The sequence below is a fragment of the Hipposideros armiger genome, unplaced genomic scaffold (assembly GCF_001890085.2).
Source record: "Hipposideros armiger isolate ML-2016 unplaced genomic scaffold, ASM189008v1 scaffold_143, whole genome shotgun sequence".
NCBI classification, from domain to species: Eukaryota; Metazoa; Chordata; class Mammalia; order Chiroptera; family Hipposideridae; genus Hipposideros; species Hipposideros armiger.
Window position 1 is genome coordinate 1138549 of NW_017731493.1, and position 25647 is coordinate 1164195.

General features: G+C 45.0%; 1 protein-coding gene and 1 long non-coding RNA gene across 2 annotated transcripts; one reads left to right on the forward strand and one right to left on the reverse strand.

The window, feature by feature from the left end:
• Positions 1-5950: 5950 nt before the first annotated feature.
• On the reverse strand, positions 5951-12010 carry LOC109386979 (uncharacterized). The gene is made up of 3 exons (XR_002124880.1): positions 11812-12010; positions 10025-10081; positions 5951-6774 (listed from the first exon to the last, which is right to left on the reverse strand). It is a non-coding gene; the product is annotated as an uncharacterized LOC109386979 (long non-coding RNA).
• A 239-nt stretch (positions 12011-12249) lies between these two features.
• TWIST1 (twist family bHLH transcription factor 1) lies at positions 12250-14442 on the forward strand. The gene is made up of 2 exons (XM_019650621.1): positions 12250-13266; positions 13781-14442. The coding sequence occupies exon 1, from the start codon at positions 12619-12621 to the stop codon at positions 13222-13224; it is 606 nt and encodes a 201-aa protein (XP_019506166.1). The 5' UTR covers positions 12250-12618; the 3' UTR covers positions 13225-13266; positions 13781-14442.
• The last annotated feature ends 11205 nt before the right edge of the window (positions 14443-25647 follow it).

Sequence of the window (25647 nt, forward strand, 5' to 3'; positions counted from 1 at the left end):
CTCACCCAAGTCACTACTGCATGAAGCTTTATTAGTGGCTGAACCTTAAGGGAGCAGGCAGGTGGTAGCAGTCCTCCAGGTGTCCTGGCTTTTTGTGGAGTTACCCCAGGCCTGGTACTGGTGGCAGCTGTCCTTGGATCACAGCATAGCCTCTCCCACACATCTCCAGGTTTAGCACAGACAGTGAACAACTGCAGATCACTTGTAGCTCCTACTAGGTAGCCCCCAGCCAGTTATAAGCAGTGGCCGACCTGGGCCTGCACTGGAGTCCCTCCCAAGAGGCCCCAGAACCAATATATTTGGAGGTTGGCTTTAGGTAATAGCAGAGCACCACCCAGTTTGCCCCACAAGTGGCACACACAAAGGGTGGTCTCAAGGCACCAGAGCCCACTAGGGCAAGTCCCACTCAGTGGGGTAAGCCTCCCACACAGCAGCCCATAAACTGTGGATATGGCCAAACCCCACAGCCAGTAAGCCTGAGGGTCATTCCCACCCACTGATGTGCTGATAGCAATCAAGACTCAACTATAATAGGAGGGCATACAGAGCCCACGCGAGGGACACTCCTGGAGCACCTGGCTCAGGTGATCAGGGAGGCTGTGCCACTGGTCCCCACAAGACATCTATTATATAAGGCCACCTGGCCCAAACTGGAAGGTATAGCAGAGCTACCTAATACCTAATAGAAACAAATACAGAGAGGCAGCCAAAATGAGGAAACAAAGAAATGCATACCAAATGAAAGAAGAGGAGAAAAATCCAGAAAAACAACTAAACGAAATGAAGGCAAGCAACCTACCAGAGACAGAGATCAAATCAATGGTTATAAGGATGCTCAAGGAAGTTAGTGAGAACTTCAACAAAGAGATAGCAAGTATAAAAATGGACGGAGAAACCACAAAAAAGAACCAGTCAGAAGTGAAGAATACAATAACAGAAATGAAGAATGCACTAGAAGGAATCACCAGCAGACTAAATGAAGCAGAGGATCGAACCAGCGACTTGGAAGACAAGGTAGAATAAAATACCCAATCATAACAGCAAAAAGAAAAAAGTATTATCCAAAAAATGAGGATATTTTAAGAGACTTCTGGGACATCCAGCAGAACAACATTTGCATCATAGGGGTACCAGAAGGAGAAGAGAGAGAGCAAGAGACTGAGAGCCTATTTGAAGAAATACTGACTGAAATCTTTCCTAAGGTGGTGAAGGAAATAGACATACAAGCCCAGGAAGCACGGAGAGTCCTAAACAGGAGGATCCCAAACAGGCCCGCACAAAGACACAATGTAATTCAAATGACAAAGGTTACAGACAAAGAGAGTAAAAGCAGTAAGAGAAAAGCAGTTAGTTAACTGCAAGGAAGCTCCCATAAGACTATCAGCTGATTTCTCAACAGAAACTTTGCAGGCCAGAAGGAGCTGGCAGGAAATATTCAAAATGATGAAAAGCAAGGCCTACAAACAAGATTACTCTACCCAGCAAAGCTATCATTCAGAACAGAAAAACAGATAAATAGCTTCCCAGACAAGAAAAAGCTAAAGGAGTTCATCACCACCAAACCAGCATTACAAGGTATCTTAGAGAAACATCTTTAAGATGAAAAGAAAAAAAGAAAATCAACAATATGAATAATAAAATGGCAATAACTATGTATCTATCAACAATTACTTTAAATGTAAATAAATTAAATGCTCCAATCAAAAGATAGTGTGGCCGAATGGATAAGAAAACAAGACCCTTACATATGCTGCCTACAAGAGACTCACTTCTGATTGAAACACAGACACAGACAGAAAGTAAAGGGATAGAAATAAATATTTCATGAAAATCAAAGTGAAAAAAAAAAGAAAGAGCTGGGGTAGCAATACTTAGGCCAAAACAACAGTCTTTAAAACACAGGCTATAAGAATAGACAATGAAGGACCCAGTAATCCCACTTCTGAGTATTTATCTCAAGAAACCCAAACAGCTACTTTGAGGGGACATGTGCATCCATATGTTCATTACAGCATTAGTTACAATAGCCACAATGTGGAGGCAGCCTGGGTGTCCATCCATGAAGGAATGGATAAAGAGGAGGTGGTACATATATACAAAGGAATACTGCTTGACTAGAGAAGGGAATGGGTTCTCGCCATCTGCTGCAGCATGGATGGATCTGGAGGGTATTGTGCTGAGTTGAGCATGCCAAACAGTGAAAGACAGATGCAATGCGATTTTGCTCATATATGGAAGCTAAAGAACAAAATAAACAAACAAACAAAACAGAAACAAACTCAAAGATACAGACAACATTTTGATGGCTGTCAGATGGGAGGAGGGATGGAAATGTGAAAAAGGGGGAGGGATTAAGAAGTACAAATCGGTTGTTACACAGTAGTCATGGTGATGTAGGGATAGCCTAAGGAATATAGTCAATAATATTGTAATAAATATGTATGGTGTCAGATAGGTACTAGATTTAATGGGGTAAGAGATGGGAGGGAGGTTGGGGGCAGAGTGAGAAAGGTGAATACATTAAGAAGTAGAAACTGGTAGTTTCAAAATAGTCATGGGGATGTAAAATACAGCATAGGGAATATAGTCAATAATATGGTAATAACTATGGATAGTGCCAGGTGGGTACCAGACTAGTCAGGGGATCCCTTCTTAAATTATATAAATGTCTAACCACTATATGCTGTATACCTGAAATTTATATAAAATAATATTGAATGTCAACTGTAATTGAAAAATTAGAAAAGGGGCGAAAAGGTGAAGGGGAATAAGAGGTCCAAATTTCCAGGTATAAAACAAATGTACAGCATGAGGAATGTAGTCAATAATGTTGTGATTGCAATGGTATGGTTTCAGATGGTTGCAGGACTTACCATGGTGATCACTCCTTTAGGTATTTAAATGTTGAATAACTATGGTGTATACCTGAAACTAATATAATATTGTATATTAATAAAAATATTTTAAGAATCAAATAAAAAAGTGAAAATTGCAAAATAAAAATAATGATAATAATAATTTCCTCACATATCAAGTGCCAGGCACCATTTTAAGTGGTTAGCACTTATGACTTTATTTCATCATTTGAGGTACATTATTCTCTCCCTTTCACAGGAAGCATGGAGGGGTAAGTAATATATCTAAGGTCACACAGGTAGTAAGAACTTAAGCCATATTTGAACCTTCACTAACTGGTTCCAGGATCTAGGCTGTCCTCCACTACACCATTCTCTATGGTCACTCTACTCTTGCTAGAAAAAGAAGAAGTGCTCTGGACTTCTAAAATTTATTGTAGCTCTAATGGTCGACTTTATTGAAGTGACTTTTTATAAGCAGTTACTCCAGTCCTGCAATTGTAATATTTGTTAAAGTTTATAATAAAGTAAAATGATCATTTAATTTAATCCAGGTAATCTTTTTATTTTGACTTCATTGTATGGGATTACTCCAATAATATGATTCTGCCATACCTATGAATTCATAGAAATGACAGTAACTAAAGCACACTTATGATTGTAGCTTCTATTGCTGATGTATTCACCTATAAAATCTGAGTCACTCTGCCTTACCAAAGTTTGCCATGAAATTATCTCTCTCCAATTTAAGATGTGTGTTAAACAAAACACTGTAAAATATTTTAGTGAATTTGTAAAATATCTGGGTGCCCAATTTTCATATAAGAATCAATATAATGAAATTAATAATGAATACATGTTACATATCCAGAGGCAGAGTTTATATTGCCTAATAATTATATCAGGGTGTTGTCTATTTTGGAGAATGGCCCAGTTAAAAAATAAGTTATATATAATTCACTTGTAATACCTGCTCTTCAGATATTCCAAGCCCACTGATCTGATTCACAATTAACATCTTTGTCTTTCTCTTTAGGGTATTGTTTTACAACAATTTCTCCCCAGTCCAAAATCTTGGCTGTGAAATTACAATTGCACTAAGGTTGCTTATGACCATTAGTGGGTATTTTTGCTTTCTCAGTCATTATATAACTTCATATTCCTCGGAAATATTTCTACTCTTCAGCACAACTACATCTAAAGGGGCCCATTATAGTTAAAACAAAGAGATCGAGAATTATTGTTTGCTCTTAACTCACAACTTACAATGAAATAGAAGGGTATCCCTTATGTGATGGGCACATTTGAAGGCTCTAAGACCTTGATAAAAATCAAGGCCAGTGGGCTCTAGTTTCCTCGCTATCTCCATATGCTCTACCTATCAGAGCTAAATCGAAAAGACAGAGCCAGACAGCTCCAGCCACACTGAGTATCAGGCATGGAAGGCTCACACTTCGAAAACTTGCAAAGGCCCTAATACCACAACCTTTCCTGTCTTCACAATTCTCCCGGCCTTTCAGCCCGGCGTCTTCAGTATGTCCCAGTGTCCTTTGGCTACCCTGAGCCACTCCTGTTTTGAGAAAAACATCATACAATCTAATTCACTCAAGGGTGTTAGTGACCTAATAGGTTACCTCACCTTGGGGACTTTGCCATCTAAAAAAGGAGCCTGGAGAGGACAATGCCAGGCCCCATCTTAATGAGTTACCAGTGACGGATTCAAGGCAAGCCTATGGGAAAAGGTGGTTTTTTTGGAGGAAGCCCCTTCTGCCCCCTTTCAAATCACTTCACTGCTTCTTTTACTCATTTTTGGCATAAAAGTTTAGACCCACAGCTGGCCACACACGGCTTCCAGAATTAGAAGGAAATTCATTCTCATCACTTAGGAAAATGCTTGCAGGCTCCAGATATTCCCAAATCTTAGAGTCATAAGCATTCATAGAGAAAACTTCTTCATTTGTAAAGCTGGCTAATCAGACTAATTTCTAAAATTCTTTCAAATGTACACATTTTCCAACTTTTTCAAATTATCTATCCATTCGCTTCATTTTGCAGACTAGGAACTGATGCCCCCAAATCTCTCTTAATCCAGTCATTTTCTTTCAACTTGATATGATCCTGTCCATGTCCCCACAGCTACTGCAATTGTGAAAGTTCTCATAAGTCAACTGATGTACTACTTACTTAGGTATATTGTGGGTTGATGCAAAACGTCCTAAATCTACGTAACTGTCTAATCTACACCTGTACTCTCTGTCACCGACTGATGTTTCTAAAATATAAATCTGGTCACGTCCTCTCCCTGCTTAACAGTCTTCTGTTTTCCAATTGCATTTAGAATAAAACCCAAATTCCTTGGCATGGCACACCGTTACCGTGATCTGCACTTTGTATCATTTCTGGTGGCTCCCACACCCATGCTACCTCCAGCCATGAAGGCTGATGGAGAGAGAGGGAAGGAGAGTGAGAGAGGGAGGGAGGGAGAAGGAGGAAGAGAGAGGGAGGGAGAGGGAGAGGGAGAGGAAAAGGGTGTGAGACGGAGAGAGGGAGAGAGGGGGAGGGAGAGGAAGAGAGAAACAGAAAATATTAACATTCTGTGCCTGTGTGTACAAGGGTCTGAGTAGCAGTTCTTTCTGCCTGTTTGCAACCTATCCTAGTATATTAACCTACTTCCCTTTCTTGCTGTATGTTTCAAATTGACTCAATAAACCATGTGACATGTACATCTTAATTTGCTCTATGGGCCTTTTGGTGTGTTTCTATCTGGGACAGACTTCCTGGAAGGGCATTTGGAGACTACCATTCCAGTGAGGTACTTTGCCAATATGCATCCTGTCAAAGGCATCCTGTCACCTTAGACAGGTCCAGGGTCCTTCCTTGGTACTCTGGAAACATCTATCACAGCATTTAGCTCTCCATGCTACAAAACTGTTTTCATGTTGTATTTCCCATTAGACTGTGACATCCTTGATGTCAGAGCTAAATCTTCTTACTCCAAGCACCTAAAATAATTACAAACTTGGACACATTTTTCATAAACTACAAAAGAATCAATAAATGTGGGGCAATTAATTAGTGTCCACGGAAACCAGAATTCAGGATTCCAGCATACACCACTCGGCAGAACAGGAACCTTACAGTCTCTCAAGGTCTTGAGCAGGGGTGAGTGAGAATAAGACTCATCACTTACAGCTATTTCTTTCTCCTGAGGAATCTGAGGTGGTGAAGGAAGAGGCACTGATCCTGACTAAACCACAGGGAAAAACGCTCAGTTTGATCTCCATTTTGGAGGTCAAATGGAAAATAACGAATGAGCTAGGAAGTCTCAGCAACTCCACAAGATTTTGAAATCCTATTGTGGCTCATGGCATCTTTCAAAAGAGTAATGGCATCAGTACTCCCCTAGATGTCTCTCCCTTCACCAGCTTGAGATCCAGTAATGGCAACATGGTACCACCTTTGCTGTCATTCTGGATAGAGCATGCCTACTAGATGAACATCGACTTAAATTACAAGTTTCATGGCCCTCCACCCTGTTCTTTACTTTTTGTTATGACTTGGGTGATAGTAACAGGGTTTGTTTGTTGTTTTTTTTTAATGAAATGCCTACCGCAAGGGACAGGCAGCTACTTGCAACAATCTCTCTGAGCAGAAACTGAGGCAAATAATCCTTTTGTCATTTAAGCCTTTTGTTACCCCTACATATCAAGCTTCATTCTTTTTCTCTGTCCATTCTCTTTTGCTCATGTGCTGCAGCTCCCTCTATTACCCTCTCTCCACATTCTGCTCTGTCTCTCGTCATCTCCATATTTTTACTCGGTTCTCCCTCTTGTCTTTTTATCATCGTCTTTTTCCATGTCTTTTGGTCCATTGCTCAGTCCCTCCAGCAGGGTCTCAGAGAATGTGATTAGGGATGTATCTGCAAGAAGACACAAATGCAAAGCAAAAGCACTGAGTTCCAACTGAAACAGAAATTCCCCAGCCTGGTTGTCATGGTGCTCCACCAGAACTAGAAGACCCTTCCAGAAAAATATTGAGACATAATTGATTTTAATTTACTTTAATCCACAAATAATCAGATGCCTTGAACACTTTTTTAAGAGGAAGTAGTAGGAAAGAGGGAAGACAGCTTAAAGTAAATTCAAGATTGTGTATAATAATTTGGGGGAAGTCAACATCTGTAAACTATCCTATTTTTCTGTATCTTCGAAAAATAATTTTAGGTCTTAACCTACCAGGTGCATTAAAATATAATTGACAAACCATAAAACATAATTCCCATGTAATTTTTTAATGTAAAGACATCCCGAACACCCAAACTAAAAATTCAAACTTTCAAAACCATTTTGGAATAGTCATATATTTTTTAAAAACTGTTTTTATTGCCAAACATAGCTCAAAATTAAGAAAATCAAATGCCTGGTCAGTGAGAGTTTTATACAAAATTCTACTAATGTAAAATAAATACTTTCCCTTTGTACAAAATACTGTTTTGTAAAAAAATTCTGCTAATGCAAAATAAACATTTTCCCTTAAAATGGTAGTATTTTAGTATATTTTCATAAATGCATGTTTTTATGTTCTACTTCAAGTTATTAACTTTTCCCAAAAATCAAAAACGTGAATGCCAATTCACGTTTGTTTTTAAAAATTAATAAAAGTTACATAAATCAACTAGACATGCCCAAATGACATTGGTTGATGTGCAATATTTTTGCTATTTTGTGAGCTTTCCTCGTCCCTAAGCTTCTTTTTAAACAAAGTTCTCTGGGAAATTGTGTCCTCTTGTGGTCACCAGCAAAAACAGCATGTTTTCTGCAGAAAGAATCAATCCAAACAATGGATCTAGGATTTAAGGCTCGCGGGTAGGAGGAACCATGTGTGGAAAAAGGAAATCCCTTGAAGTAAAAAGGTTGAAAGTTGTGAGTGATTAGAAAGTGAACTTTAGTTGGAAAAAGGCAAAATGCAAATCATTTGATTTATATTTAAATTGCTTGATGATCAGGTGATTTAAAAGAAGGTAAAAATGCTTACTATGTAGGCAGTTTTTGGCCATGATACAAGCCTCTATGAATAACTATAAATTTATCACATTTCTTCAATTATTGCAGCAATTCTTTTAAATAAGTAAAATGAGAGTGTATTTTAACAAGGTTAATTGGCAGCATAGACGGGACAGAGACTCTCTCGCCAGCACACCCAATAAGTGAACAAAGAGGGAGGGAGGAAAGACTCTGCAAAACTCCATCCTTTTCCACACTGATTCTTCTCTCCCTACAATTTTACGTCTCCTTATCTCATCCTCGTTTTGAGTGCAAGAATGGCAGGTACTTGAAAAAATTAGTATTTACTTGAAAATCTGATTGGCTCATTTCAGGTGATCTCGGCAACTCAATTTCTTGTGATTTATTTATACTTTCTCATTTCATGTCTGGAATGAAAGCTTCAAATTTTCATTCCTTATAACTTTAGTTCCTTCCTCTTAAAGAAATTCAGAAAGAGAAAGGTAGAATCAGGTCATGAATTAACCTATCATTAAAAGAGAAAAAAGAATGACCTCTTATTTAGGGCAAGGTGTTCCAACATCATTAAGGCTGCCTGTGTCACTGAGGAAGCATCTGATTTTCCAGAGTTATTAAAAGTCCTTTGTGCTGACATAAGCTTTATGTTCCATTTCGATAAGATTTTCTCATTTACATCGCTGTAGTGTACAAAACATGATGTAATCTAAGATGTGCAACGTCATGGAAGGTCCACTCCACTGCAGCACTTTCCAATTTGCGCCCCCTTCTGTGTGAATACTGTGCTTCATTCATGAAATTCAGAGAAATTACTTCACAGAACTCTAAGCCAACACACAGGTGGTAGGTCATCCAAAGACTGAGGAAGAAGAGTAGGCACAGATTTAAGTACTCACCTTTTTGTGCAAGCTCCACCTCGAAAACTGACCAGCTTGCTAAAAAGTTCATAGGGTATGGGTGTTTCCGTTCCTTCTCTAAAAGTATCTAGAAATGACTGGCTAAGAGAAAGGAAGTGCACATTCCAACTGTGAAGATACAGATAGGAACATACTTATTGAAGATTCTCCCTGAGATTCCTAACTCTGTTACCTCTAACAGTATTTTTTATTTTTAACACTGCATACATTCCTCAGGAAGAACCGCCAACATGCCAAGTCTGCAGTTTGAAAACAAAAGCTCGTTTTGAACTATCGAGTGCAAAAGAAAGCTTTTTTCTTTTCAGTTATTTTTCAGGGAATTTATGTTAGAAGTAGACGAAATGAATTAATTCCAATTAATCCAGTACTCCCAAAGAAGGTAGTCCTCCACTGATGTCCTTCAAGTGAGGCTGAGTTCAGCCCCAGAGGGAAATTTCTAAGACAGTTTTTAAGAGCTCGCAATTAAGCTTTTAGAACTAAGTAAGCCTTCGTCTGTTAAATTAAATATTTTGGAAGTTATCGTTGCATATATAACACATTCATAATTACAGTTGGCTCTTCAGCACATAGAAGGGGATCCCGCCTTTATTCTTGCATCAGCAAGAGTGGATAACAAAATTGTTAGATAAAATGTCAGGTAGGATATATAGCTACAGATGAGCAGAGTGGTGGGATAATCGGGCCAGGAAACGTTGTAGTTTGCAAAGCAGGGCGTTTCAAGCCCCACACGCTTTGCAAGGTTAATTCATTGGGCAAGCTACAACTTTGTGCTCAAAAAGTAACATTTGAGCACTCTGGAAACCCCTCTCATCCTCATCCTTCACTCCTTCCAAGAGTTCAAGAGAAATTCCCCATCAGAACTAAAGTCATTCATTGTGACTCCGTCGGGAAGATTCCGTGCCCGGATGGTTCTGGTTAGGTCACTCATTTTAAACCCTCTTCTAGGCATTCTGTCACCCAGAGCTTTGCCTCAGCCCTGGGGATCCCTGTACTAAATGGCCCCCTAGAAGTTTAGTGCCCGAGAAGGTCTGGGCTCACTTGTTTAAGAACTAGTCTTGGAGATTGATGACTTTGCAAGTCGGGCTGGCTAATGATCCCTGGCTGCTGCGCAATCATGGACTCGGTTTATCCTCCAGTTTCCCCGCCCCCATTTCCATCCCCCCAACCCCAATTCCCCTTGGTCAGGTAAGGTTTCCTTTACACTTTGCCCACACTTTCCTGTCTTGCTTACCCACAGCCACAAAGGAAAGAGTCCAATTATTCCATCTCCTTATTTTTGAGAATTCGGCTAAAGGAAAAAAAAAACAAAAACAAAAAATTAAGTTTGGAAATTGATGCTTCAAAAAAAAACGAGATAGGCAAATGTGGAAGGAATATTTTGAAGAATTCTGAAGCCACGTTCAAACGAGAATTGCGGAATACTCGGCAATTCAGATTTCCCAGAGACAACACTAGGTAGAGAGGAGTGCAGAATTTCTGCCTTATTCTCTAACTGCTTCCAAGAGATAAAGTCCTACAGGCAGAAGATGCAAACACCAAGGTGACTAATCAGAGCGAGTTTTGTTTTAAGGAGACCTGCCAACGTACCACTAAGTGGAGGTCAAGTAGAGTTTGATTTTTCAGAGAGGCTGATTTTAAAATATGGCAGCGACTAGCAAAGCAGGAGTTGGCACGCTGTGGTCATTGTTTCTGAATATTCGTAAAAATTGTGATAGACAAATCCTGCGAGTCGCCCCTCCCCCTCCCCCACTCCCACTCCCCCCGCAGAAGCACAATCTTGTTCGCTCCCCGCGGGAGAGATGCCTCTTGCTCCCATTTCTCCTAGAAGGTTGAGCCCTTCAGCCGCCCCAAGCGCTCCAGACCCCGGGGTTTCCCGAACCGAAGCTGCAAGAGCCTCAGCCCGGCACAGCCACGTGGCCTGCCCTCGCGTCGCTCGGGCTCCCGCCTCCTCCACCAGACGCCCGCGGCCGCGACCCTCCGTCGGGCCCAGAAAGGGGCGCTTGGCTCAGTTAATTCTCGCCAGCGAGTGTGGACTGGGGAGAGGAGTGCGCGGACCTCGGCCGGGGCTAGGGACCGAAGCGCAGGACACACAGCACCGGCATCTCCCAAATCTGCCCCCCCCACCGCCCCCAACCCAACTACTACTTTTGACCTCTGCTTTGCTTTGCAACGTAAGGCGTGAACATGAAACGGTTATTCTATCCCTACGAGTTAAAAAAAAAAAAAGTCTAGCATTGCAAAGATGGGCTTCTCTCCCACAGCGGCTTCCCTTCACTTCATCAGCTCACCAACTTTGGTTGCTTCCAATCTGTCCGATTCTGCATGAACACCCTCTTTGGGGCGCTTCGTTAATTTATTGGATAGAAATGCTTAAAATGTAAGTGTCCAAATAATTGGAATGCCTTTGGGGCGCAGGAAGCATTAATTGCCCACTCGATCGCCTAGGAATGGGGGTGGGGTGGGGTGGGGGGAAGGGGTCTCTCACAGCTGGTAACAATGTTGAACCCCCATCTCACTCTCTTAGGAGCAACCTTTAGAGGTCACAGCGCAGGGCCTCACTTAAGAGATGGGGACGCAAGGGCCACAGGGTCCTCCACCTTGGGGTGGCAGCTCAGGCGGTCAGGGCGGCAGCGAAGGCGCTGCGCTGCCCACTCCGGCCCTGCAGCCTTCTCCCAGGACAGGACTGCCTTCCGCTGGAGAATTAACTTCTGCCTCTTTCTGGCACCTTCGGAGATGTAGTCCATCTGGGTGTCGGGAAGCTTTAGACTGGGTCACTGTGGAGGGGAAAAGGCGACCAGATGCTTCTAGGGGAGGGGTGAGGGAGCAGGCCGGGGCGCAGAGCCGCAGTCCCCGCGGAGCGGCCACGTCTTCAGAAACGCCCACGACCTCAGGGCCAGCAGCGGTGGTTTGGCCCTTGGGACTCCAGGAGCCCGTCTGTCTAACCATCGGGTGGGCTCCGCGTTGCCAGCTGTCTTGCCTTTCCCCCGCCCCAGCGATTCCCCAACCGGCCCCACGGACCTAGCGGGTACTGTGGCGAAATGAGACATCACCCACTGCGTAGAAGCTGTTGCCGTCGCTGCTGTCACAGCCACTCCGGGAGGGACCGACCCCGCGGCCGCGACGGTCCCCTCCGGCCGCTTCCCGGGGCTGCGCTCGGGTGCGGGGGCGCGGCCCGCGCCCGCTCCTGCGCGGAAGGAAATCGCCCCGCGCCCGCGGGGCGGAGGGCGGCGGGGAGGGAAAGGGGGAGGGCGGCAAAGAGGCGGGCAGAGGGGCCGGCCTCCCGGGCCAGGTCGGTTTTGAATGGTTTGGGAGGACGAATTGTTAGACCCCGAGGAAGGGGGGTGGGGACGGAGAAGGGGGGCTGGAAAGCGGAAACTTTCCTATAAAACTTCGAAAAGTCCCTCCTCCCCACGTCAGGCCAATGACACCGCTGCCCCCAAACGTTCCGCCTGCGCGGAGGTATAAGAGCCTCCAAGTCGGCAGCTTTCGCCCAACTCCCAGACACCTCGCGGGCTCGCCGGCACCCGCAGCGCTTCCAGGAGGCCGAGCGGGCGTGCGTGCAGCCGTTGGGCGCCTACTTTTTGGACCTCGGGGCCATCCACACCGTCCCCTCCCCCTCCCGCCTCCCTCCCCGCCTCCCCCGCGCGCCCTCCCCGCGGAGATCCTCCCCGTCCCTCCTCCCGCTCCCTCCTCGGCGGGCCGCACCGCCCGGGCCGGCGCCGCGCGCTGGGGAAGCTGGCGGGCTGAGGCGTCCCGCTCTCCTCGTCTTCCCCGGGCCCGCCCCTCTGCCCCGGGCCTGCGAGGCCGCGCGTTGCCGCCCGAGAGATGATGCAGGACGTGTCCAGTTCGCCAGTCTCGCCGGCCGACGACAGCCTGAGCAACAGCGAGGAGGAGCCGGACCGGCAGCAGCCCCCGAGCGGCAAGCGCGGGGGGCGCAAGCGGCGCAGCAGCCGGCGCAGTGCAGGCGGCGGCTCGGGGCCTGGCGGGGCCGTGGGCGGGGGCGTCGGAGGCGGTGAGGAGCCGGGCAGCCCGGCGCAGGGCAAGCGCGGCAAGAAGTCTGCGGGCTGCGGAGGCGGCGGCGCGGGCGGCGGCGGCGGCAGCAGCAGCGGCGGCGGGAGTCCGCAGTCCTACGAGGAGCTGCAGACGCAGCGGGTCATGGCTAACGTGCGGGAGCGCCAGCGCACGCAGTCGCTGAACGAGGCGTTCGCCGCGCTGCGGAAGATCATCCCCACGCTGCCCTCGGACAAGCTGAGCAAGATCCAGACCCTCAAGTTGGCGGCCAGGTACATCGACTTCCTCTACCAGGTCCTCCAGAGCGACGAGCTGGACTCCAAGATGGCAAGCTGCAGCTATGTGGCCCACGAGCGGCTCAGCTACGCCTTCTCGGTCTGGAGGATGGAGGGGGCCTGGTCCATGTCGGCGTCCCACTAGCAGGCGGAGCTCCCCACCCCCTCGGCAGGGCCGGAGACCTAGGTAAGGACCGGCGCCGCAGCGCCCCTCCGCCGCTCAGGTGGCAGAAGGACCGACGGCCAGGCCGCGGGTCCCTGCCCTCCTCGCCTTCCTCCTCCTCTCCCCTCTCCGCCTTCGCCCCCAACCTGGTACCGCCACCCCATCCCCTGAGCGTCCCTGGAGGCAGTCGGTCCTAGGGAGAGAGGGCTGCGCTCTGGTGAGGGGTGTGCGTGCGCGTGAGTGTGCGTGACAGACAGGAGGGAAGACTGAGAAAGAGGCAGGGGTCATGGGTGAGGACAGTCTTGCCAGCGCCTCCCTTTCTCTTGGCTTTCAAGTTTTCGTTCTCCTTACAACCAGTGTTTCCAAATTCCACCTCCTTTCCGCCCACCCACTTCCTCTTGCCCTTGGGCTGAAATCCTTCCAGGTTGTTCAGCGTAATTTCTCGGTGGTGGTGATAAGAACAGTGCTCACTAGTCGTAGAGAACAGCCACAGAGACCGAAACAATAACCAACTTTACCCCCTTTTGGGTTTTTGCAGATGTCATTGTTTCCAGAGAAGGAGAAAATGGACAGTCTAGAGACTCTGGAGCTGGATAACTAAAAATAAATATATATGCCAAAGATTTTCTTGGAAATTAGAAGAGCAGAACCCAAATCCAAAGAAACAGGGCGTGGGGCGCACTTTTAAAAAAGAAAGCGAGACAGGCCCGTGGACAGTGATTCCCAGACGGGCAGCGGCACCATCCTCACACCTCTACATTCTGATAGAAGTCTGAACAGTTGTTTGTGTTCCTTTTTTTTTTTTTTTGACGAAGAATGTTTTTATTTTTATTTTTTCATGCATGCATTCTCAAGAGGTCGTGCCAATCAGCCACTGAAAGGAAAGGCATCAGTATGGACTTTTCTCCATTTTAAAATGGTAACTAACAATCAGAGGAATTTTAAGAACACCTTTAGAAATAAAAATACTGGGATCAAACTGACTTGCAAAATCATAGTCAGTTAATTCCTTTTTTCATTCTTCCTCTGAGGGAAAAAAAACTTAAAATACAAAAAACAACATTCTATTTATTTATTGATGACCCATGGTAAAATGCAAATAGATCCGGTGTCTAAATGCATTCATATTTTTATGATTGTTTTGTAAATATCTTTGTATATTATTTTTCTGCAATAAATAAATATGATTGAAAAATTTTAAGAACCTTAGAGTTTGGTCTATATTTTTAAAGCTCCAGGATTAAGCTGGAGGTAAATACCTGCTTGTTTAACTCTGGAGGCACCCAGGAGGGAGGGGGCACTAATATAAACAAAGCAGTGAAAAACGCAAATAAACTAGCTACTGACAGGTACTGGCATGTTATTTAGAAAGACAGCTTTATTATTATTCCAATTTGGTGTTCAGTGGGCTTAGAAGCATCTCCTTCATCTCCTATCAGGTCCCCAAACAACAAAAACTTAAACTTGTTATTCATTCACCTCTCTTGCTTATCTTTTGAGGAGGCAGCTGTAAAACAGTTAAATGCAAATCAGCAATACGAAGCCATTACTATTTTCTCTGGTTACTATGTATTTTTCACTTTTTGTGAGGACTTTTAAATAATAGGTTCATCTCAGTGAAATGATGCATAAACTGTTGTTAAACTTATCTATATACACATATAAATGAATACAAGTGCATAGAAAATAATAAAGTTTAATTCAGCAGGAAAGAATTCCATTTGTAAAGTAATTTGCTTAACTCTTCTTTCATGAATGAAAATGACATTTAATGTCATGTTTGCTAAAGAGAAAAGCTAAAGTTAAGGATATTTTACCATTTTGATGTTGTCCATTTGGGAAGCATGCTTCTTTATATATAACGAATATCTATGGAGTGAAATACAATAAACAAAGAACCTGAACTTTCAGTATCCTCAGTAACTATTGGAACAATTACAATTTTAAATGCTATAGCGATTCATTCAGTTCATTAGCAAATATATTTTATCCAAAATTACACAGAATTTTTACCTGGTTAGGTAACGTGTATACAAAATCTGATGAAATTAATTTAAAAAACAGGGACAAACAGTGCTTGGTTTTTATTTCATTCTGGTTATTTCGGGGTCAGGAAAATACTGGCTTTTATCATTAATATCATTAGAGTGAGTGTGTATCACTTCGTTCTTAACTTTTATATCCAGTTTACCTCATTCAAGGGTAAATAGGAAAGCTTTCAAACTGGAAAAGAACTTGACTGCCTAATTCAAACAAGGACTGTGGCAAATAAGTGTATGAATGCAAGCAGATCGTCTTTGCTCAGCTCAGATGGAGGTTATTATACTGCCCGGAGGTTTTTGTTTCCCTCTCCATACACTGTCACAGAATGCTGACTTCACAATATTAAGAATTTATTACTGTGAATATTTTAGACCACATTTTACGATAAGGAACCTGAAGCACTTACTTACGTTAAAAGATTAGTGAAAGCTTAGGGAATTAATTTTTGGATTTTTCTAGTCCTTTACCAAATAACGAGATGGGAAGTGATTGTGTAGGGGTGGGAGCGTGCGCGCGCGTGCGTGTGCGTGTGCGTGTGCGTGTGCGTGTGCGTGTGCGTGTGTGTGTGTGTGTGTGTAGCAGAAATATAAGGAAGGCGTCCTAGAAGGATGAGGGAAAGCATCAAGATGGAATTCTCTTTTGTGTGTGTGTATCATCCAACCACCTCCATTTTCTAAGTTGTTCATGGAGGAACCTCCTGGTTCACTAGCTTGGTCTGACTATTTGATATTTCAGATTTCTTGACATACATCAGGATGGAGCTGACCATGATTGCTGAGAAGGTAATCTCTATCTTAACTCTGATGATATAAAAACAAGCACGTTCAAAAAAGGTAGCCTTCCATTTGCCTCCCCCCACCCCAATATTTTTTTCTTTTTTTGGTGTTTTATTCTCTCCACTTTTCTCATAAGAAAACATTTTTGGAGAAAAGCAAATGCCACATTATGTTGTAATACTAGATACTATACTGAAGGCAATATTTCCCCCTAGATTTTCAAAGAAATAAACGAATGAAAGAAAGGTGGTGAGTAGTTTTACTTTGAATAAGTAGAATTCACGGTGGAAAATATCAACTATTAAAATACAGTTTCCAGGTTGCAGACCATTTTTGTATTCCCAACCTCCCCCACCCCAATACACATGACAATGCTAATTGTTTTTTAGAACAGAAATAAAGCCACCTGGTGTTTTTTTCTCTCTACCATTACTTTCTGTTGCATTTTATTCTTGCTACCTCTTCTTGTTTAAAGGACGCTTAGAATGATTTACCTCTGTTTCAGAAGTGAGAATTTCATGTGGTGGCTGGACCTGGAGTTCTTAATCCTTTAGCCAGAATGTATTCACTGGAGGGAAAGTATTGTATTAAATGGTCTTGGGTGAATTCTGAACAACTGAGAAGAATGTTTCTTGTACTGTGCACATAATTTTTTTTTTAAATCTTGCTCTTAATGTGGTTGGATTGATAGCCTTCAGCCATAAGAAAGGAGCAAGTTTTTGTTCCCATACACACACATTTCCCCCTTTGTGCACACACTTGCTAAGCACATGCAGAGATGATAATTCATGCAAAGTTGCAGGTATCCTTCCCATAGTGGAACATACTATAAACTAACGTTAAATAGCAGAAACTCACACAATATGTGCACTTTTCCCCCAACAACGGCACAAGCTTCTTGCTCCTTCGGTCTTCAGGCTCATGCTCATAATGGAGCTTTTTAAGGGACACTTGGCCTCTTGCAAAAAAGTCGAGCATTTTGCACATTCCACGGTTTGGCAAACTCAGAACTGGTTATTTTCTCTAGACCGGTATCAAGTTCTTCTCAGGCATATGATTTCACTTGAAGTGCTGCCCAGGAATCCTTCAAAGTGAGCGTTTGTCCCGCTCTCATGATGTCAGGCGGTTTTCCCTGCATCTGTAATTTGAAGAAAAACATACAAACCTGCGGGGAACAAACGCCACGGAAACCCAAACAGAACTCGGTGGGGAGTGGGAGTCTCACCTGCGGCGGGCGCGGGAGGGGACATGGGCCCAGTCTTCCCTGCGTGGGTGGCGGCCAGGCCCTCGCCCTGGGGACAGCGACAGTGTCTGTGCCCTCCTCCACTGCGTGCACCGCCGCGGGCCCTGCGTCTGGCCTCAGCGCAGAGGCGGCGGCTCCAAGTGTCAGCGGTAGCTAGCGGAGCAGCAGCAAGGGAGTCAGGCAAAGGCCCAACCTCAAATTTCCAGAGACAGGCCCGCATTAGCGACACACGGGGGTCAGGAAGGGGATCCCCGGGGTCCACTTTTCCAGAATTTTCTGCGTGTGTATCTTAAAGCGTGCCCCACCCCCAGCACCAGCGAAAGTGGAAGGAGAAATCAGTTTCCTCATAATTTCTCAAAGCCGGCAACCGCACAATTTCCCAGAAACCTCGAAACCGAGCCCTCGAGATGCAAAAAGATTTATTAATGATCCTTATTTACTGAACAGCAAAAGACAGAACCTAGTAAACAGGCCATGGGATACGTTTTCCATTCGCTTTTGTCCCAAGGCCCCAGGACGTGAGGCCACTTAATGTTCTCAGCAAATCAAAGCACGTGTCCTTTGAAGAAGGTGTGTAATTGGAGTTTAAGGCATGTATGGAATTCCCAGATGTCTATAAAGTAAGAAGGAGCATGTGGCAGGTCACTGGAAGGTGGGGCAGGTTAAAATCACGGGCACAAAAGTCCCCCCCCCCCTTTATATTCTCCTTAATAAGGGCCAAGGAGATAAGCCTCAGGGGAAGGATGGGACCGACCGGAGCCTAAGGACTATCCCGCTTCTATCAGAGTCATGGTAACCATGGTAAAAAGCACATGGTCAGAAAAACCTCAAAGAAAACACTCAATTACAGCCGGGATTTCGTGGGCGCCCTGCAATGAGATCGTTTGGGGTTTGCTGCAGCGAGGGCCTCGAATGGCCGTCTTGCTTGTTTACGTGGACTATTTTCTTTTCCTTCTATTTTTTTTCCCCTCTCCAAAGTTTGTGGATGTGTCTCCGTACTTACGCGTGTGATGTAGGCTCAAGCCAGGGGAACAGAAATCCAGATTGGGAAAAGAAGAGGAAAAGAAAAAAATTCATCCCAGAAGGCAAACTTCTTGGGGGAGGGGAGATTGCGAGCGAGTGAAATTAAATTTCTGTAAAACATGCAGTTTAAACATCTAGCAGATGAGCGAATGCTCAGTGGAAAGGCAAGCGCCAACATCAGCCGCTCCCCTTTCTCATTTCACGGAGGAATATAGAGATGTGCATGAGACTGTCGGATCTAAGCGCCAGTTTGAGGGTAGCTTATTAGGCAGTTGTTTTGTTTTGTTTTGGGCTCGAAGCCAGAATCGAACGAGATATGACTTTTCGCCTTGGATTCAAGATGGTGCCCTCTTTGACCTGCAGAGTGGAGCCAGAGGCAGGAGACGTAAGGATGAGGGTTCTGCCAAAGAAACATGCCCTGGCAGAGGGTGGCGCTGGGAGGGGGCGATGTGGGGTCACCTGGGGCTGGGAGCCAGAGTGAGGGGGTCTGGAACAAAGCGCCCCAGACTCAGCCACTGAGGCAGGCGGGAGGGGGAAAGGGACAAAGGGGCGCGCCGGGGGTGACAGGAGCGTGACAAGTGAAAAGTTAAGCAGGTACCTGAGGAAGTTTATCTTGCCCAGATGTTAGGGCTTTTATGAAATGTCACGTGAAGAGAACAGATGTACAACTTGCAAATGGGGCCACGCCTGTAAATACAAGGGAGGCAAAATTTCCGAGGGAAACCCAGGCATAAATCATCAACCTCCTTTTCTAGTATCTATTTTCTCCTTTCAATATTTGCTTCCGGAAAGGGAAGACACATCTTAAACTAAGTGCCTCTTTCAGGAGAAGTCGCAATCTCATCCCTTGCCAGAATCCCTCATCCCCTAAGTGCCCTGGGTGCAGAGGGCTGAGATGGAGGGCACATGTCTCCCCACTAGTTTTCCTTCTTCACATTCCCCATCCCCCACGTTTCTCTCTTGGCTGCTCAGAGACGTTTGATCCTGAGAAACGTATCGGATCTCGGTTTGGAAAAGCTGAAACTAATCAATTGCCTTTTGAAGGGGTAGAGAGTGATAAGAAGAGCACAGGAATGCCAGGCCTGACAGACCCTAAACCTCCAAGATGCTTGGATGGGCTGAAAGATGAGCGGTGATCCCTCCCTCCTGGGGCGGGGACCCAGCGCTCTGGGGATCCCAGCTGCCCATGGGGTAGGGATTTTTTTTTAACCAAGTTAAATCATCGGTTTGATTGAGAAGGATTTTTTTTTAAATGACTTGTACAGATAGGAGGCCTTTTTTTTCTCTCTCTATGCAAGAAGGAAGTTCACTTCATAAACAAAGTTAAAATGAATTAGCAGTTGCCCTGTTGTGGGAAACAGTCCAATTCCTTTCTCTGTATTTAAGAGATATGTTCAAAGAGGTTGTTGTGACTATTAACATGTGGCACAGACCTGGGTCTCTGTGCATATTAAGGTTTTAAATATTTGTTCACAATACCTTTAAGACTATACACTAAATGAGCTGCTGAGGCTCTCATTTAAATCTAAATGCAACACTATTCCTAAGTCTCTGTTAAATTGAAGTTGCACCTGGCTGAAAGCTCTATAGCCACCCATACAGCTCTCTGCTTTGAACAAAATTTAGAAGTTGGAAAGTTGGAGTGTTTCCTTCCACAATATTAAATCTAAGTTTATTGTCAGAGTTTATCTTATTCCTCTTTGGGTTTCCCAAAGCCTGGTCAGAAATGAAAGATATTCAAAGTGATCACATTTGCTTTAAGGGTTGACAGTTTTTTAAACGCAAGATCACAAAAGCATCTTTTCACTATATAGCATTTAATCTAAATACCCATCCAGCCATCCTGGGAGGAACTTAACCTTGATTGATTACCTTTGAGTGCATATCATATCTGGTTATAGCCCCCAAAGCATCCTGGACAAAGACCTGAGATCCTTCCTCCCTGGGTTTGCCCAGCCTTGATGAATGTTGGGTTGGGCCCCAACACCCTGACTCTGCTATGGAAAGCTTTCCTTTGGGGCTTCCAGACTCCATTTCTAAACATAGTACTGGACAAACGTTTACATGTCTTTCCCTCTTTTGTTCCTGAAACTTAACACCAACCAAAGAATTGTTACCATTGTTGAAAACCGACTTGCTGCTAAAAGCGACTATTTCAATACTGCAAGCTTAGCAATGACAATGAACCCTCCAGAAAGGTTGGTTGATGCACCCCTGCACCAGTGTTCTATTCCTATTCCTGGGGCAGAAGCCTGCCTTCCAGGGCAGCGTTCTTTAAAATGTTATAAATCCCCTTTTCACCTGATGACAGAAGGAAATTTCTGTTAGCCTCTTGCTAAGGTTGCCTCTCGCCTCATTCCACCCCTGACTTCTTTTGCTACCCCCCATCAGCACACACCTTTTAAAACTTCTAACTTTGTAACCTGTAAAAGAGACCTGGAGCAGAGAATCCTTCCTCTTCCTTCTCTCCAGGCCCTGACTGAGTGAAACTTAAAACACATCTCATAGATCAGCTTTCCTTCTCTGAAGTTAGGCACAGTCCACGACCCGGATTTTCAAATAGCCCAGGCTGGAGTCTGCAATATTTAATCCAGTCAGCTATTAAATGTCCTCCAGCCAAATCAAGAGTAGAAGACTCCGGGACAGGGATAATGATGCCAAGAGCAGTTTGGGGAAGGGAAGGGGGCCCCGGGAGGGGGGTGGAGGACTCCAGGGATCCTTTGATTTGGAAAATCCTGTTTTTAGAACTCCTGTCAGAGTTATAACAAAGCAAAGAAACATGAAAAAACAACTCTTTGTTCCAGGATATAGTTTTAATGAAATACTACTACCACACACACTTAAAAAAAATCTACTATTAATAACGGCTTCTGAGACTCCACTTTTCCTTTACCTATTAAGGACTAGGAGGTTCCGTAACGTGATCCCCTCTCCCTCTTTCCTGCCGCCTCCTTCTCTCCCCAATTAAGCCGAAGTAGCTGTTCTGATGACTCCCAGTCCGCAGATAACCGCGGGCTGACTATACCCTCCGCATCCCGGCTTCTCCGAGCAAAGCCAGGCCCTCAGGGACCTGACTGCGAGGGTTTCGACGTCTCCCTTCCGAAGGCGGCACCCACACTTTGGGAACGAGTTCTTCTGGTGCCTGGCTGGATCTCTTCTTAGGCCCCCCGACACGTGTGGCAGCAATGGGATGACGTGCCCCAAATCTGCCGGCCTTGGCTCTCAAATGACCCTGCCCCGCGCTTCTTTTTGTTGTTGTTGACGTAAAACCCCGGAGGGACTGCAACTAATATAGCACACGGGACTGGGGGTAGGGGAGAGGAGCATATAGGCAGGGGGTGGAGATCACCAGAGAAAAGGCCAACAGCATTTGGTGAGGGGTGGGGTGGGGGGGGGAAGCAACATTTTAGGCAGCGGGACGAGGCATTTTAGCAGCCGTGTCTGTCGTTTTAGCAGGGCTTAGATAAAACCGTCCCTGATCAAAGAGGTGCGTTCATAAATCACCCATAAGAAATGGATCGTGAGGAGTAAAAGACACGTGTCGAATAATCTCAGTTTGGGAGTTCGCTGGCCGCCAGCGCGGTTCCTAAAGCCCCCTCTCGTGGTACCCGCGTGGCCAGCGCATCTCCCTGCGGGGGAATGTTTGTGGAGGGAGGTCTTTCCCCGGTCCTCCCCGCCCCCCACGCTCTCCCCGCCGCCCCCTAGCTTCCGCCACACACTCTCCGCCCGGCCATTCCAGCTCCAGACTTGAGATTTACATACAATCGATTGATTTTGAATTGACCAAGGAAGTCGTGGAAAAAAAGTTGGGGTCCTTGCATTTCCGAGGCCAGAAAGTTGCGCGCTCAGCATGGAAGACCTCTCCCTTCCAGGTCCCCCCCCCCCCCCCCCCCGCTTAGTATCCTCATTCCTCTCGGAAACTTGCAAAATTTTACAGTGTAAATGTAACGTCGCCCGGAGAGTTCAACGAGAGCAGAAATCTCCTGGGCGGGTGTTGTCTGTTCCTAGTTTTGTTAAATTTCGGACGAACAGTGCTTTACACGGTGGGTTGCCACACTAGTGTAATGTGGAAGAAGCGATTTCTGTCCTCTAAACTAGGACCTAGTGGATTCTCTTTCTCTGCCTCCCACCTCCCAAGCCCCGGACTCTCTCGCACCTGTTTCTCCTGGTTGAAAAAATAAGCGAAAGCGAGTGTCCAGTCCCGCTTGCTAAGCGCTCCGGCCAGCTGTTCTCAGGGACCCCAAACGCGTATTGGGCGAGTTTAGCAGCGTTGTGGTTGGCTAGCTCCGCGAAAGCAGTTGACAATGCTAAGAAAAGATAGAGTTTGTGAATTTGTGCAGGGGATATACAGCGACAGATGTCCCTTACCCCTTCTTTTTTGCCTCGGCTTTAGCATCCTCTAGATAAGTAGGATTTTGCTTATAATAGGTGTTTATGGTTCTAGGAACTGCACTTTGATCTAGGATTTTGGGGGTGGAGTGTCTAAGGGGTCTCTAGACGCTTGTCTGATTTGAATGCTTTTCAGGATGATTTATGGCAAAAGGCGCCTTTCTGACACTTCCAGATGCCAAAGCTCTTACCTTCCAGGAAGGGGCGAGGGAAACCTGCTTCCAAATAGCCGCGCTCATGGGAAGCCCGCGCGCCTACCGCGCCCGCCTGCTGGTCACTCTAAACTGACCTTGTGCACCAGCCTTATTTTGGAGCAGCTGATAACCTTTCCCCGCCTTCCAACTAAGGAGGAGGGAGGGACCTTCTTTTTAAGATGACAAAACTATGGTGGGAAATCAAGTCACCCTCCTGTAAAGTTAGTGTCTCGCAGTTAACTCTATTTTGTGTAATTAACCACCTGCTCCCGCCCCATTGGTGGTTTGGTGTTAATACGATTTGACCCCTAAATGTGAAACGGGGCGGGAATAAGCCCTCCGTTGGGACCCCTGGTGGTTTCACCCTCGGCCTCAATCCCTGGCCGCTGCCGCATGGAACGCAATCCTGGTTCCCGCGGGGCGGAGACCGGGGCAGCGCTCGGAAGCTGCCGTGGCATTGGGGGGAAGCAGACGATGTCTTTCCGAAAGCTCCCTGCAGGCTCCGAACAGCAAGGCGAGGCCAGGAAAAATAACCCTCCCGACTCAATTACTGCGAGCTCCACCGGGAAGCTGAAAAGTTGAAATGTGCGCCGCGGCAGGGGGGCAGGTCAGGCTGGGCGGACGCTAGTGCGATTTTAGGGGACCCCCTAGGGCCGGCGGAGCTGAGAACCCGCTACACACATTTGTCAACCTGAAGTTAAAGGTGGGCCCGACCCGCAGTAGCCTCAGCGGACGCTTTACTCAAAGGAAACGAGGTTTTCCAGCTATTTCTTCTACTTCGAAATATAACAGATCGGGGACTGGGGAGGAGGAACTTTGTTTTCTTTCTTCTTTCCCAAGGTGAGGGCAAATTAAGGAAGGAATTAACCGCGCAGGCTTGATGACCAGTGGTGAGGAAGGTCGAGGCCAGGGCACTGCTTGGGAAAGCGTATAAAGGAAGCTTTAGCCCTGAGTGATATCCTGGTGATTTGCTTAGAATCCCACAAGGCTGGGGATCTGTAACATTTGGGGAACAGTGTCTGACTATTTCAGTCTCTTTTGATGAGCCTTCCCCCATCCCCCTCCTAGGTCCCTTCGATATTAGTAATTCGAAGGCCCGCGATTTGCTTTCCCAATCGAAAAATAAGCCTGATTTCCTGGGTGAACAAGAATGGATGAACTTGAGAGCCTTTTAAAACATCTTATTTTCCAATGTACAAGCTTACTTCATTCTTCAAAACGTTACAAAACAAGGAACCAGATCAGTTTATTGGTTTATGTAGAACCGATCCTGATTTGATAAGCTTAATCATATGACAAAAAGCTTACTGATAATTCCCTCCTCTCTCTCAAAGGACGGCCTGAGAGTGTTTAAAAATCACTTTTTCCTAGAGTTCCAATCACTACATCAAAAGGCTCAGCTCACCTCTTGTCTTTTCTGTATGTATATATTCACGAGCATAAAAATATTAAATAAAAAAACTTGCCCAACTTCAAACCTATCAAATGTTTAACAGCTGAAGGATATTCATCTTTAGGAGGCAGGCCAAAATGTCAATAAAAATTTAATTATTTCTGAAACATATGGGAGCACTTACAAGAACCAAAATATGATACGAAGTATTGATATTGAGAGGAAACCGAACAATATACTTTCATATTTGCTGGTCAAGACCTTATACTCCAAAAAAGTTCCACAAGCCACAGAAATGTTTATTCTTCCTGACAGGGTTTCTAAAACTAGCATGAAAGACAGGTTGGTGATCAAAGGGGTCATCTGTATTCTGTGTAAGGAGAAATTAGTGTTGAACTCCTATGCATTTGGCTTTTTCTGTAGAAGACTGATCTCTATGATAGCAAATATTATGATATTTAATTGGGGGATAGGGGAAAGTGTACATCAATGTGGCCATTTTTAATTTTTAATAGCTCACACTAATTACCTTCTGAAATGTTTCATCCTAATATTCTTTCCTACTTACAACTCTGCCATATTGAGAGATGGACCTTTACACTGGAAGGTGACCCTGGTCGTGTTATTTCTGAATAGGCTGTCATGAGCAAGGCTGATGTGCAACTTGGAATAATCTCCAAAATATTAGTGTCTCATAGGTAGCTACATTTTCCACTTAGGAGCTGCAGCTTCTTTTCGACTTACAGGTCCCATAAGACTTTTGCTTTCTTAAAAATGACATCACACTTTAACTGTTGAATTGAAAGTTCATCTGCTGGTAGGCTCCTGCTTTGGGACCAATGCGCTGATCAACCCTGATGGGGGTTTGACTTCATTATTGTTATTTCCAGTTCTCCCTGTGGTCCACTTCACAGTGCCTTCCAGAGTTGCTTTGGGTACCTGATTATCTGCCTCCCTAGAGAAGAGGTTCTTACTGTCAACATTAGCCTGACGGAGATTTATATACCTTCGTTGATAGATTATCCATTGGCCTTCTACCACTGGAATAATGTCTCCATTTCTCTCAAGGTTTAGATTCATTTAATTCAACCATTTAATTTAGAGCAAAGGACTCTGAAGTCCCAAGTGTTTAAGATATTTGCCTACAACTAACTGGGCCTTGTACAGTGTTCTTTTCTCTACTTAAGAGCACGTTTTAAGATTATAAGCAGGATAGTAAATTCTAGAATTGGCTTGAATACTGGAACTACCCATTATCTCCCAGCTGAGCAACTATTCCCCAAAGCTCACTATCTTTCTCTTTTGCCACAAAGTTTTGCATAAACAAAGCAGATAACAAGACCA

What these genes read in the sequence shown, in the direction of transcription:
- TWIST1 (XM_019650621.1), top strand. Translation starts at nt 12,619, where the DNA reads ATGATGCAGGACGTGTCCAGTTCGCCAGTCTCGCCGGCCGACGACAGC.